Below are 16,003 nucleotides of genomic sequence, written 5' to 3'. Positions count from 1 at the left end.
TGCTTTGTAGACAAATTAAGATTAGTTTTTCTTTTCTTTTTTTTCTTTTAATAATAAAGGTCTAGGGGATTGATAAGTTGATAGCACTAGGCTAAGTTCAAGCTTTTTCGGTCGTTAAGGCTTGATAGGGCTTGCCTTCGCCTGTGATTTTAAAATAAAAATTTATTTATTAAAGTTGTTATCTATAAGTTTTAAATTCAAGTGTTTGAGGTTGAGCGCAGGATGTGCTCAAGCTTGAACTCAAATTCGCCACGTATTTTGATTGAATTGATGGGTCAAGCTCGAACTTAGTTTTAATAGGTCGAATATCACAAAAACTCCATGTATTTTGAAATCTTAGCTAAGAACCCCTATATTTTAAAAGTAGGTTAAAAGCACCCTATATATTCTCAAACATAGGCGCAGTTAATTCTTTTACAAAGTGGCCATTATATCCGTATATATTATATATTGATTTTTATTATAATGATAGTTCGATCTTTTTTTAGATATATCAAAGCCGTAGGATGTAATCAATTCATGTGAATCGTTAAATCATAAATTTATAAAAAAAATAAGGGTTTAAATTAATTTTAAATATATATTTATATATAATTAAGAAAATTGATAAAATTAACCTCTCCCCCATCACCAACCTCCCACCCAACTCAGAAATTGCCACCGTCGTGGTCGTACAAATCCTTTGTGAATGTGGTCACACCCAGATCTAGGCCAATTGCCCAGTTCTGCAGTGGCGATGCGACCGTTGTCTAAGATAAATTTGGGTGACGATCGCAGTCACCTAGCTCTGCCCTGGGCGACGTGACGGTCGTCTAGGGCTGATTTGGGCGACAACAGTTTTAAAAAAAATAAAAAATAAAATATTGATTTTAAAAATTTTCAAACTTAGAAATAATTAAAAGAGAGTTCAAATTTTTTATTTTAAATAATTTTAATATTTATTTAAATTTAAATGTTATTTATAATAAGTAATGTAATTTATTTATATATATTTTAAATATGTAATAATTTAAATTATACAATGATTTATAATTGATTAACATTTAAATTGATATTGATACTTAAATTTGAAAAATAAATTTAGTATATTAATTTTTGTATTGTGATTCTAATTTAATTTTTCCAATTTAAATTATAAATTTATAAAAAAATTATATTTTTTTGTATTTTGAGATTTAAATAAATATATTTAGTAGCATCATTTATTTATTTTTAGAATGGATTAAAATGCAAAAAAAAAATAAAAATAAGTAAATTGATCATATTAACTTTAAACACAGGGGCGTTTTAATCAATTAAAGGTGATGTACATAAAAATAAGTTGGCCCAAAGAAGTCCAAACGGCCTAAAAAGAAGAAGGAAACGGAAGGCCCATGGTGCCCTCCAGAAAGCCCAAGACATACCACGCCCATAACACTTCCAGGAGACCAAGAATATCCCAAGTCCACAGTCAAACTAGGTAGGCCTAGACACCCCAAGAAGCCCAGAAAAAATGAAGAAGGCCCAAGACATCCCTGACTTGGATTATGATTAAAGTCTGACAAAATATTCGACCCAAAAAATCCACACATGGCAGCCCACACTCCACCATAGCATCCAGTTGGCTTAGGTGTCAGCAACCACCTCGAATCACATCAACCTTGCAAGGAAGACTCCCCTGATGGTTGGGACTCCTCGCAGGGGTCTCTTTAGACAAAGAGAACTCCTACTAATACACATCCAATTGCGGATAAGGACGACCTATCCTTTATCCCAACCATCTTAACCAACTTCCTCAGGCATCTCGGGAGTGGGATACACCCCCTGCAGATAGGGGCACTCCCTTTATAAATACAAGTTTACTCGTCTATATGGGGATGCCTTTTTCATTCTCTAGACACTCATCTCACTCTCTAGACTCCCTTCTCACTCTCAAGACACATTTTTTACTTTCTAAACTATTTCTAAATATATTATCACGTATTCTTACACTTTTCACTAATTTTATTAATTACATGTCGATCTTAATTAAATTCATTTACATTTTTGCTTTATCACATCTCAACCAATACATAAGGATATAATGGATTTTAGCCGCTTGAATATACAAACTCATTGAGGTAGACCGTGGGTAATGAATCTCCCATATAACTTCATTTGGGGCCATTCCAATCCCAATCCCAAATAAAAAGAAAAATATAAAAACCCTAATTCAAAACCCCCTCCCCCTTCTTTCCCTGATCGCCCGACTCTTCACCTGCCCATTGCCCACTGCCCACTGTCCAGTTTTTCTTTTCATCTCCCCACGCTTGGAACTCACTCTAAATTTAGATTCCGTATCAACCCTCCATTCTCAATGTTCGAATTTATTAAACTTTAGTATTAACTTAAGATTCTCTTCGTCACATCTTTCTCCAATGGATTCCCAAGATTCCTCCGCTCCGCCACCCCACCATCACCTCCACCACCATCACCATCACCATCATCATCACCCTCACCAGCCTCAACCACCGCCCTCATCACACCATGGCGTCCTACTGGTTCCACACACTCAAACCCATCAACTTCCGTCTAACAACTCGTACCCACTACCCAACAGTAACAGTTCTGTCGCCCCCACCTCCTCCGCTACCTCTAACACCGCCATGATGCACCAACAAAACCCCCGCTTCCCGTTCAACTCCATGGCGGCCCCCGCCGCGGCCGCCCCTGCCCCGAAGCCGCTAGATCATCAGTATTCCGATGGGTCACCTTCTGGCAGTGGTGGCGGTTGGTTCAACATTGAGCCGACCAGAAAGAAAAGGGGCCGGCCCAGAAAGTACTCACCTGATAACAGCATTGGTCTGGGTCTGTCCCCTGCCCCAGTTACCCAGATTGCGTCTGCTGTTGGCCACACGGATTCTGGTGGGGGTGGTGGCACCCCATCGTCTGAAACCCCCGCCAAACGCAACCGTGGAAGGCCTCCTGGTTCTGGGAAAAAACAGTTGGATGCATTAGGTCTTAATCTTATCCACTAATCATATGATGTGCTTATCATATATGTACATATCTTATGGGGGTGCGATCTGATGTTCCTTGTTTGGTGGGCAGGGACGCCGGGAGTTGGGTTTACACCTCATGTAATTACGGTAAATTCAGGAGAGGTAAATTGCCAATGCTGGTTAGCTGATACCTAAATTTGGTTATATTATTAAGATGTTCCACTCCAATTGCTTGCTTTCTCCTATGTAATCATTATGTGGAGCACATTCTGTTTTGCTGAATTTTCGAAGTGATTTGGCAATTTCCTCTCATAGCCTGACTTGCAAAGATAAGATGCTTATTGCTTGTGTCAATGGGAGAGGTTGATATGTTACATGGAAGTTATAGCTTGAATAGAATTATCAGTCATGAGTATATTTTGGAAGATGTTTGAAGTTAATAACCTTATTGTCTATGAGTATTGTGATATCTGTCAATTCATAAGCAAGCAAGGAACTATACATTCTGGTGCCTCCTAATGGAGGGAGTTCACAGGTTTGTTTGATAGAACTTGGTGAAGCGACGTGATTTTTTTGGTAAAATTTACTGAATGAGTAGTTAGTTCTCATTATGATGGCGTTTTCAGGTTTTTGTGCCTCTAGAAACGATTTTTAAGTCACTGATCTTTTTACTAATGGTTGTGAATTTTTATTTATGTTATCTACCTACGTCGGTCAATAAAGAAAATGAAGTTGAAGAACATGAAATATTTATTGACAAGTGAGAGATCATGATCCTGAGCTTAGAATTTTTGCTTTCAGTTTGAATAATGTATCTCTAACAATCAAGGTTAGATATCACTTTATTTGCAAAAACAATGGTGTGTTAGGCAAGGTCAAGTAGTGGTATACTTGTCCCTGTTGTTCTCCTTGTAAGACAGGACAATCAGTTCTATTTTTGTCCTGGCTTGTTCTTCTTGTAGTGTCAGTATTGCAATAGAAGCTCTGAGGTAGATATAGCACATGGTTAGTAACTTAGTGCATGGCAGTTAGTGGAAAGAAAAAACGTGTCGCACTGGGCTTCGGAAGAATTAGGGATAGTAAAAAGTGAATTCTCTAGTATTGGATGTGGAAACTTGTTTTCACTTGTACTCCAAATCCTCCATTTGCCATTTGTGCTGTAGTTATTTGGGATTTTTGTAGCAGATCCTGTATTTAGTGTGACCTTTGCTTTTACTCAACGCATGCAGCTGAATGTCATTTAAGAGTAAAATCAACCCATGCATCCAAATGTCGTTTAGTATGGCATATGGCTCAGTTAAGTTGATACTTGTTTACTGGTTTACTATAGAGCTGTCAAAGGGCTGTAGGAATCATGTATTGCTGTGAAAAGTTGGTTTCGTGCAATTTGAATCTTGATGTCTAGTGTTCTACTTACTCTCTTGCTTCATGTCTCCCAAATGGAGATCCAAAAGGATGAATATCATTAATATTGAAATGAGAAGTCAAATTAGGAGTTAGCCACTACCGTATGTAACTAGTTGTACTCAGGCCACTCGAGATATCTATTAATGCAGTAAGAAAGAATAAAAGCAATTGTCAAACGAAGCATTGAAAGAAAAATGGTAGAAGATGAGGACCAATTGTGAACATAACAATTTCTCATTGCATGTAGAAGAGTCCTACAATCATATGATAGAAAATTGAAACCTTTTTCGGCAAAGCACTCCCACCTTATATAGAAAATCTGATTAGAAATCTTATTTTGATCTTTAAAAGATTGAAAATATCTAATTTATATCAAACCAGAAAATCACTTTTAAATTACAGCAATTGAGAGACCAATACAAAGTCACACTTCTTAATTATTTCCTGGAAGTTTGATATTATACTCCCTCCCTCTGTTGTAATATTATTGCTTCCCTTTGACTTGGCAATAAATTGAAGAGTTGAAAAAATTATGCCTTGTGGTTAAGCGTTTGTAGTGTCATATTATTACTTGAAGTGGGTAGTCTTGGTGCGAAAAGTACATTTCAGGTAAATTAGTCTTGTTCTCTGATATCCTAAGAAGGGAATAGAAAAACTTATGATTATGCACTCTGAGACCAAAACAAGATATACTTCAGCTGTATAGAATGGATAAATAAAACATTAATTGGACTTTGGAAGTTTAATGAGTATGCTTATGTTTTAACATGAAGCGGGCATTTGTGTCCTTTATGCTGAACAGCATTCGATCTCTAGACTACTTTCTCCCAAACTCAAAGTAGTATAAGATCAAAAAGTAGGAAGTTATTGGCTTTCAGAAATATTGACTTTGTTTATGTCACTTCATATTCTAGTATGAGGGTTAGTTGGGTTAGGCAAATAAGTGAATGCTATTAACTTTCTTTATTTTCCTTGTATTCAAGTATTAGGGATAGTTCTGTAGATAACCTTCGGCAAGCCTTTCCTAGCCAACCTGACCTTGTTCACACTCGTTTGAATTGCTATTCAGGTCTAGTTCGTGGTTCAGAGTTGGTTGGTTAGTATATGTTTTTTTGTGCTTAGAAGTTACCAAACTGGACTTCATTTTCAAGCTGATCTTAGTCCATCTATAGTGGAGGAAGGCCTTTAAGTTCTTGGTGATGCTGTACCACTAGGATGCCAGTCACTGCCATATGGAACCAATACTCTCATAAAAAGGAAAAACAACAAATAAATAAGGGAGCATTTTCTTGAAAATTTGAGTTGCTGTAAAACCAAAAAAGGAAAGCAATGGGGCCAACTTAACAATTGACCAAAGGCTCAGAATTTTATCTTGTATTAATCTTTTTGCTGATTTCATCTTTTGTAGGACATAGCTTCGAAGATTCTGGCTTTTTCGCAGCAAGGACCACGGACTGTTTGCATTCTATCTGCTAATGGTGCCATCTGTAATGTTACCCTTCGCCAACCAGCAATGTCAGGTGGCACTGTAACATATGAGGTGTGTGCTACTGAATAAATTGTATTGCTATGACTTGCTTAGATTTATTGATGGTCCATCAATAATTTTCTTTCTTTATCAAGAGTGCCTTTATCTGATACCGATAGATCCGGATATCTGCTCAATAAGCTAAATGATGCTTGCAATTCATGTTTCAATGAGTTATGAATAAATACAGGCTTACATACAGCTAAGCATAGTAGCCACTCCTTCCATATTCTCTTTGTGAGGTTTCTTTGGGTAAAACTGGTTAGATTATGCCTACCAAGTCTTTGAAGATATGGCACATTAGATATTATTGAGGTGCTTTGGCCCATATAATGCATCTTTCTCTAATGACCTCTTAAGAGCTCTTTACTCCCTCTTCCTCGGTTTGGGATTTTTGAAATGTCATAGTTCTCTTAAATGATATCTCTGGCTGACATATCAGGCATGTAGCACAGGAAACAAAAATTGGTATGTCCATTTACAGCAATATTTGGGGTGAATTTATGGTGGTTAGGTGGAAAAATACATGTTCCTTTATATTTTCAATTATTGGTTACTCTAGTTTTTAAAATGCGGTGTTTCAGTTTCAGGCGTCGTCGATTCTAGAATAACATCTGAAGTTGTTTTGTAGCAACTATCATTTGGGTCTTTTATTGGGTAAAAGATCCTGAGACTCTACAATAGTCTTAGCTGAAAAATTGTTTGTTTATCTAGTTCCATGATGCCATGCCTTCAGTTAGGATTTGGCAACTCTTCTGGTTTGGCATCATAATATGTGCTGAAATTTCTGAGCATCATGACTCTCTAGTGCTGCAATTGCATGTCGAGCATTACTAAAATGATGGAGATCATCATGAAACTCTTGTGGTTTGGCATCATTCTAAACCTTTTTTAATTCAAAGTTTGAGCTGATAGCATTTTCAGAGTCAACCGATTTCTCTTTTGTTTTATCTACCTTCTGATGTAATTCAAATAACATCCATTCTTTTTGAGCTCATTTGCTTGAGGTAATTTGGCCTCTGAAATCAGTAGCAAATTCTTTCGTTCTTTTATTTAAAACCACTACTCATAAACCTAAGGCATGTATAAAACCAAACATTTATATGTGTTTTCTGCCTCTATAAGGGCTGTAGAATCCTCTTATCATCAAATCATTTTTACCATTCCGTATATTCAGCTGCGATTGTGCATCCATTTTCCATGAAGGGGCAGCATTGGACATGCTTTTCAAGTTTTTGTATGTATTCTCATGTATACCGAATACCTTTTACAACTAGGGCCTAGGTTTGAGTAAGGGAAAAATAGCTTCAACATCTCTGTAAAGTCCTCCAATCCGTTTATTAGGAGATTATATCAAGGTTTAAATATATTACGAAGATCCTAAAACAAGGGAATCCAAATTATTTTTGGGGAAGCAGTTAACTGTGTAAGGAACTAGCACAGTGAGTAACATAACAATGGCATGACTTGACCTAAAATAAGAAGACATCCTGACAATTTTCTGCCACTTGCAAAATAAGAAAATCTCGGAATACTTATGGATTCAGCTAAAGTTGATTGTACACTAAACTGAGCTTCAGAGGCAGCTTTTCTCCATTTGTATTTGCTTTTCCACATACTTTCACCATCTGCTTCAGAAAGCAGATCCATGAACTGACTAAATAAATCTTTATTGTTTAAGAAGACATTGTTCCACCCAAATACCCAATAACCAATGAACTGGCGCATGCATAAGTTATGTTATCAATCCGCCACAAAAACCATACTAGGAGAGCTCATGAGGATGCGCTAAAGTGTCCTGCATTTCAGAGAGCTTTTCACCAGTGTTTTAAAGGCCACTCGCGGCAAGCTGGGCAGTCATAAACAACCTTGAAGAAATGGCCCCCGGTTATGCATGAAGTGCAAAGTGTCAATTTGTTTTGGGATGTCAAGATACCCAAAAATTTAGATCAACAACCCATTTAAAATACAAATTCTCTGGACCATTTAATTTTTGAAAAACATCTTTATGTGTCTTATGGTAGAAATTATTCAGCAACTTTCAAATTAATAATTATTACCTTGGGAGCTATTAATATCCTTTCCCTCTTATTCATTCTATGTAATGCCTTCTTGATCTCTATCTTCTATTATGTTCTTTCTTCTAGTTTCCTAACCTTTTAAGCTTATTTTTAATTTTTTTGCATTTCTTTTAATATTTAATGTGTTAAGTAGGAAGATTTCACGGGGCACATGCGTTGCCATCAGCTCACCTCTTAAAGCACTGTTTTTGACCATGTGATGCTGCTGTTAAGCAAATTAGGAAAGGTCTTCTGGTGTGGGTTCTCGGGTCCCATTCTATTGATTCCTTTATATATTTTGCTGATGAGCTATATGGCAGTATAGAATGATGATAAGTTCATAGTGGACCCACTTTCTGCTTTGGAAGTCAATTTTCTTCCAGTTATCTGATAATGAGTGTCTGTAAACTGTTATCAACTTACGATGTGTTTGGTTACGAAAAGAATTGCTTTTAGGTTGCTGTATAAATAATCACCTTGCTAGGATTCCTCACCCCTTACTTATGGACTTCTTTCTTTTCTTGGTTCTTATTTTTTTCGTAAGCCTCTATACGGGTATTTTCTGCACCCACTGGATCAACATGGAGTATATCATCTCCTAATACATAATTTGGCCAAACAGCCCCAGATATCGCTAGTTTCACTAACTGTTCATCAGCTTCTAGCACTACTCTGCCTGATGCTTCTAGCCCAGTGATTTCCTTTTTTTATCCTCCAGATTTGGAATCTCGCAACAAAATGTAACCTTCATAACCTTCCAAGGGGTAATTTTTGAGCAGCTTGCCCCTGTTACCGATCTTCTCCTGTCAGTGCCTAAGAGTGAAAATTTTCATATTGAAGTGAGATGCTGCTATAAAAAGATGTTTGAATCATTGTTGCCTTGGTTCTTTGTGCTTGTAAGCTATAGGGAGAGCTTTGTCAGTGTAGATAACACTAACAGAAGTCTCAGACATCATTTATTGTGTGCATAATATGTATTGCTTTGATCTGGAAACTATGCTGTGTTTTGATCTGGGATTTTAGTGACGGAAATAAAAAGCATAGCAAATTAAATTTCACTACATTTTTCTGTGGGAGAAATAGTCATTTGGAAATGAATATGCAAAAGAGGGTTGCAAAAACACAAATGGAATATATTAATCCGTCTCATAATTGAGTTAGCAATTACCTTTATAAACTTCTGGAGAAAATTTTTTCTTTAACATTATTCTTATTGAAGGTCCGAAAGTATCTATGTCCTCGTCTTTGAGCATGGTCAGACATTATTTACAAGTACTTTCCTCTAGACATTCCTTGTTTCTAGATGTATGGTTAACTTACTGCCACCATACCAAAATGTCATTAGCTGCTGGAGCCAAGAGTATTAATTGTCACCTGTCCTCTGAACGCCTTGTCCGTTTCGAGCACAGGAAGTTCATGATAAATGTTTCTTTGCTGCTCAACACGTATTTACATCCATATGAAAGATGGTTCCTGTATAGCCTATTGCAAATTATGCAACATAGATGACAATGAGAAGGTTTTTGAATTCTTTTTAACATTTTACCTGGACACTGAAATGACAACCAACTAACTATTTGTTTGTTGCAGTAACAATTGTAGCTATGTGATTTGTTTTCTCTGAAGATGTTCTCTGGCGTTGAAGGGAAACATTAGTCCAAGAATTTGGAAGATTTGGAATTTATAACGTATTAGGAGAAATGCTTTCTACGGCATAATTACTTTGGAGTTTTTTATTCTCCCTTTTCACATTAAACACACACTGCCACCCACTCACAGACGCACCCAATCGGGTTAAAACCAATACCTTAAGTATGAGATGTTGGACTCTAAACCATTGGGGTGTCCCTTGGGGGGCTAATTAGCTTTAAAGATGCATGTTTGAAATCTCAGTTCCTTGATGCTTTAAGGCATACTTAGATACATAGCTAACTTTAGCTCGATTCTGTATTGGGAGTCAATTACCGTTGCTAGTATAAGAACAATGCCTAAATGGATGCTTCTCTTATAATTTTACAGAGTATAGTTCAATAGCAAGAATAAATCTGGGTCAAAACCATTCACGTTGACCATTACCGGAGATGTTTTAGTTTATGCCTTTTTCTTGTACTTCTAGCACATGCATAGGGTTCACATTATCGATTTGCAGGGCCATTTTGAGATCATCTGCTTGTCCGGGCCTAAGTAGCTTCAAAGATGCATGTGTGAAATCTCAGTTTCTTGTTGCTTTAAGGCATACTTACATACATAGCTAACTTTAGCTTGATTCTGTATTGGGAGTTAATTACAGTTGCTAGTATAAGAACAACGCCTAAATGGATACTTCTTCTTATAATTTTACAGAGTATAGTTCAATAGCAAGATTAAATCTGGACCAAAACCATTCACATTGACCATTAATGGAGATGTTTTAGTTTGTACCTTTTTCTTGTTCTTCTGGCACATGCATAACAGTTCACATTACTGATTTGCAGGGCCGTTTTGAGATTATCTCCTTGTCCGGTTCCTTCCTGCTGTCAGAGAATAATGGCAGCCGCAGTCGAACCGGTGGTCTGAGTGTGTCCTTGGCTGGGTCAGATGGTAGAGTATTGGGTGGTGGAGTTGCAGGAATACTTAAAGCAGCATCACCTGTTCAGGTACTGGTTATTATGCATCCTTACCACTGTCTATCTGGAGCTTCTGCTATTGTTTCTGTCCATCAGAAATCACCATCTAAATCACATCTTCCGCTTCCAGGTTGTGGTAGGAAGCTTCACTGCAGAAGGCAAAAAATCAAAAAATGCACCTTCTGCTTCACCTTCAAATATGCTGAACTTTGGTGGTTCAGTCACAGGGACAGGGGCTGGCCCTCCTTCCCCAGGTGCTTCAAGTGAGTCGGCTGAGGAGAATGATGGTACTAGTCCTCTTGATCATGGCTCCGGACCTTACACAAATGCTGGGCAGCCAATGCAGAATATGCAAATGTATTCAAATATGGGTTGGCCAAACTCCATAAAAATGCTCCCTAATTAAGATCACATTTCCTGCAATACATATCTGGGGATCTCAGCAACACACTCGGTCTGCAAATGCTGAAATCTGACTATAGGACGGCCTTCGCTTTCCATCCTTGGTAGAGTTTTTCTGTAGTTTTTTTTTACTTTACATTTTCTGTAGCTTTCTTAGTCTTTGTAGGTCCACTTTTCCTACTGTCGATTCAGATCATGCTAATTTGTTGCCTGCTAAGGAGCAATTTCTGGCATTCGCTTGCTCATATGTTTGGTTCTTGTTGCTGTTTTGTGTGTTTATTATTTGAAAGTGTACCCTCCTTCAGGTATTAATTTTCTCAATTCATAGAATGAAACAAAATTCCACAACCGCTTATGTATTGATGCTGACAATGCCTGATAAGTGAATCATAACTTAAAGTGCTGCTCCTCCTGATCGGGTAGAATGTGGTCTTAGTTCATGCATTTTGGGCCTGTTTTGGTTAGCTAATGATTTCTTGTGATGGGAAAAATGCCATTCACCATGTGATATGAGAAATGAGCGAAAAAGCCTCCTATAAAAAAACTACCAAATTATGATATGTGTTTTGAAAATGAAGTAAATTGTCCTTTATCTAAATTATTCATGGGGTGTAACTTTAATAAAGATACTTGTTTTTTTAATGGATGAAGGATGAAATATTAAGGTAAGTCAGAGTTCAATGCTGCAATAATGTTGTCTGGAGGGTGAGAGACACCTTTCTTTACAACAAGAAGCAGACTTAGCTAGAGTATGGGCGGCAACGTTCCTAGTTCTACAAACAATGAAGAATTGATTCCACTAGTGTCATAAAACACTTAATATCTGTCAGTAAAAGTCCAAGCTGTTATAGTTTTAATAAATTATGTCAAGAAATTCATAGATTAGATTGAGAAAATAAAAAAAAGGGACTTATCTCACGTAAGAGAATGATGGAAAAAGTGAAGGAATTGATAAATATACAAAATGTTGTGGGGGTGAGTGTAATACAACGTAATTCCTCCCAAGATAATACGATTGCAGTTCTTTTAGTGTAGCACTATATTGAACACCTTGATCGAATACTCAAAAGTTTGTTCCGAAACTTAAACTCAAATCTTAAAGAATTTGTCAATTGTTGTTTTGAGCACTCCATTTTTTGTTAAATATTTGAGTGTCACTTTCAATTTTCCAAGTTATTAAAAAAGCCAAATCAATTTTTGTTGCAATTCTGATAACACCAAAAGTCGACTTAACCAGTCTGTCGGTAAGTTTTCCGGCTAGTTTTTCAAACGCTGGCAACAACGAATGAAAATTTAATCAACGATGAAAGGACTTTAGTGATTCAGGTGACCAGACTTGAACCTACTAATACCAATCCCAGAACTGCGGAGTTAGCACAGTGGACAGAGAGGGATCAAATATGCCGAGGAGTGATTTTGTCAGCTCTATCAAATACGCTATTTGACTTCTATTGTTCCGACACTTATATTGTTAAGTCTCTGTGGGATGAGTTGGACGAAAATATAATACTGAAGAGCAATAACTCGAAAAGTTTTCTGTTTTCAAGTTCACGAGGTATCAAATGGTTGAGGACAGGTCTGTAGCTGAATAGACTCACGAGTTTAACCTTGGGCATGCTCTGGTTGTGCTGAGATGAAACTTCCTGAGAAGTTTCTGGTTATATCCATAGTGGACAAATTTTCAAAATCTTGCAAAAATTTTGGCATGATACTCAAACATAAAAAATGGAGACTGTCTCTGGATGATTTTATGATTGCTATCAGAATTGAGGAAGAGCATAGAAATTACACCCATAAGATGCCGGTCGAGCATCAACCCAAGGCCAATATAATAATGAGGAAACAAAAAGTGAATAAATTAACTCGAACTCAAAAACCCATCAATAAAGACAAGGCTACCAAAAATAAGAAACCAAAAGCAAACAAATCATGCTTGAATTGTGGGCATTGGACACTGGGCCAAGCTTTGTCCTGATAAAAAGGCCAAGACTGGGCAGACAACTGTCAACATGGTTGTGAGAGGTTCTAGCAGTGCTAGCACCTTAGGAGCAATTGAAGGGTATGTATTAGTACAACTCGAACTCCTGACTATTTACGAACTTTGTGATTACTTGATTGATACTGGAGTAAATGTGCACGTTTGTGTTGATAAATATCTTTTTGTGTCTTATCAAGCTATCGTGGAAGGACAGTAAGCATGGGGAACTCCAATGTAGCTGAAGTACTTGGGATAAGAAGCACAGACTTAAAGTTTCCTTCAAGCCGCATTTGTCGTTAAAAAGAATTCATCATGTACCCACTGTCAAAAGGAATATTATTAGTTGTTTTGTAATAGTTAGTGAGGGATATGAATTAGCTTTTAAATTCAATAAAGTTGTAATTCAACAATTTGATATTTTTGTTGATAAAGGTTATTTAGACGGTGGCTTGTTCAAAGCTTGAGTTGAGAATAATAATAAAAATGATAATTCTGATTCTATTGGATTGAATGTGGAATCTTCTAATCTTTGGCATAGTAGGTTAGGTCATGTAAATTTTAATTCAATCAAACGAATGATGAATTTAAATTTAATTCTTAGTCAAAATATTAAACGAAATCACAAAGGCCAAGCATGTGTAGAAGCTAAACAAGTTAGAAAACCTTATCAGTCAGTTGAAAGGGATTAAAAAATACTTGATTTAGTTCACACATATATTTGTAAGTTCAATGAAGTTTTGACCAGGGACCACAAACGTTATTTTATTACCTTTATTGATGATTACAATAGATATTATTACGTTTTTCTCATAAAAAATAAGGATCAAACATTAGATAAATTTATTTTGTTTAAAAATGAAGCAAAAACCTAAACTGGAAAGAAACTTAAACAACTAAGGTTTGATAGAGGAGGAGAGTATGAGTTGAGTAAGTTTAATAAATATCCTTAAAATTTTGGCATTATTAATGAAGAGACTTCTCCATACTCCCCTTCATCTAATGGAGTAGTTGAACAAAAGAGTAGGACATTTAAAGACATGATTAATAGTCTCCTACTAACCTTCGGGTTATCAAAGTATTTGTTAGGAGAGGCTTTGAAGAATGCTTGCCATATTCTGCATAGAGTCTCTCGAAACACAATGTGAGTATTCCTATCGAGTTGTAGAAAGATAGGAAACCAAGCCTTAAATACTTTCGAGTGTAGGGGTTCCTAGCAAAAGTGCTGGTCCTAGAACACGAGAAAAAAATTGGTCCTAAGACTGTTGATGATATGTTTTTAGGCTATGTGGAGACAAGTTATGCTTTGAAATTTTTTGTTATTAAATCAGAAAGTCTAGGCATTGAAGTCAACACAATAGTCGAATTTCGTGATGCTATCTCCATATAAGATGTATTTTCTATGAAAATAATAATACCTTCAAGTGTTTCACTTGCCTTCACATCTATCCCTGAACATGTAGAAAAGGTGTCAAATGTGGGGTAGTAGAACTAGTCCGACTCATGAGGAGTTAGATGAACCAAGACGAAGTAAGAGAGCTAAGGTTGTCAAGGATTTTGGAAATGATATTTTCACTTAGAACATCGAGGACGATCCAGTAACTTTTAGAGATGCTATGGCTTATTCAAAAGCTAAGCAGTGGAAAGAAGCTGTCCAAAGTGAGATGGACTCCATTGTTTCTAATGGAACATGGGTACTAGATGATCTCCCTCCGGGTGTACTACAATTGGGTGTAAGTGAATTTTTAAAAAGAAACTGAAACCTGATGGGGCCATCGATAAGTTTAAAGCCAGATTGGTGGCTAAAAGTTTTAAACAAAAGAAGGGAATAGATCATTTCGATACCTATTCTCCAGTAGCTCGATTGACTATAATTCAGGTGCTTATATCACTTGCTTCGTTGTATAATCTCCCGATTCACCAGATGGATGTGAAAATAACCTTCTTGTATGGTGAACTCGAGGAGGAAATATACATGGATCAGTCTAAGGGATTTGTAGCACATGGTAACGAGCACAAGGTTTGTAAACTTGTTAAGTATCTCTATAGACTTAAATAAACAACCAAACAGTGGTATGAAAAGTTCGATAAAACTATTGTTGCATTTGGCTTCACCGTAAATGAGAATGATAAGTGTATATACTGTAAGGTTAAGGGAGATAAAATGATAGTTCTACGTCCGTATGTAGATGATATTCTTTTAATAGAATCATGTCTATAAATTATAACCCAAACCTAGTTATTTTTGAAAAATAAGTTTGAAATGAAGGATATGGGTGAAGTTGATGTATTTCTTGGCATCAAGTTGATTCGAAAACAAACATCAAGATGTTAGATGTAATTTTTCAAAACTATAGGAGATTTATATATAATTACACCAAACTTTAGAGAAAGGAAGTGTAATTTTCCCTAAGAAAAAAGGACAACACTATCCCCAATTTTTTGAAAAAGAAATTTACCACCTCCCATGGAAGTTGCTTTGTGTTCTTTTTCCAATTTAGAAATTTTTTTATCTATTAATATTTGCAGTAGGAGTGATCATAGTGTGATTTCAATTTTTCTAAATTATATAAAATCGAATTGTGATCAACAATTTTATAAAATAATTTTTCAACTTGCCTCTTTCAAAACCAAAATCAGAAGTGTGATTTCGAACAATTTAGGGCGATTTTCAAATGATTTTGGCAGTTCTCCAAACGTTGAAACTAACAAAAATATAGCTGAAGTCTTTAAGTAACAAAATGTAACAAGTTTCAGAACAATTCCAGTTAAATACACAATAATTCAATATATAATACAATTAAAAGTCTTTAAAAGCATTTTGAATGCCAAATCCCCACTAAAAGGCTTCAAATATTGATTTTGTTATCTTCAAGACTCAAATACATTTTTTTGTTGTATGTAGCTCAAATCTAAGTTTTACAAAAATAAGCCTTGCAATGTGGACCTTTGACAATATATGAACATTGAATTTCTATATTTTGAATATGATATTCTTCTGAATAATTAATTAATTTTATCAAATTATTTTATGTATAACTTAAAATTTCAATCATATAGTTCAC

At 36.1% G+C, this 16,003-nt stretch overlaps 1 protein-coding gene across 1 annotated transcript; it reads left to right on the top strand.

The window, feature by feature from the left end:
• Nucleotides 2,155–11,208, top strand: LOC105155949 (AT-hook motif nuclear-localized protein 8). The gene is given in 6 exon segments (XM_011071938.2): nucleotides 2,155–2,976; nucleotides 3,070–3,122; nucleotides 5,776–5,907; nucleotides 10,430–10,591; nucleotides 10,692–10,921; nucleotides 10,923–11,208. Coding segments are annotated over 6 exon segments (1,185 nt in total). The 5' UTR covers nucleotides 2,155–2,396; the 3' UTR covers nucleotides 10,951–11,208.

The sequence above is a fragment of the Sesamum indicum genome, linkage group LG2 (genome assembly GCF_000512975.1).
Source record: "Sesamum indicum cultivar Zhongzhi No. 13 linkage group LG2, S_indicum_v1.0, whole genome shotgun sequence".
NCBI classification, from domain to species: domain Eukaryota; kingdom Viridiplantae; phylum Streptophyta; class Magnoliopsida; order Lamiales; family Pedaliaceae; genus Sesamum; species Sesamum indicum.
This window is presented reverse-complemented; position numbering and strand designations above follow the sequence as displayed.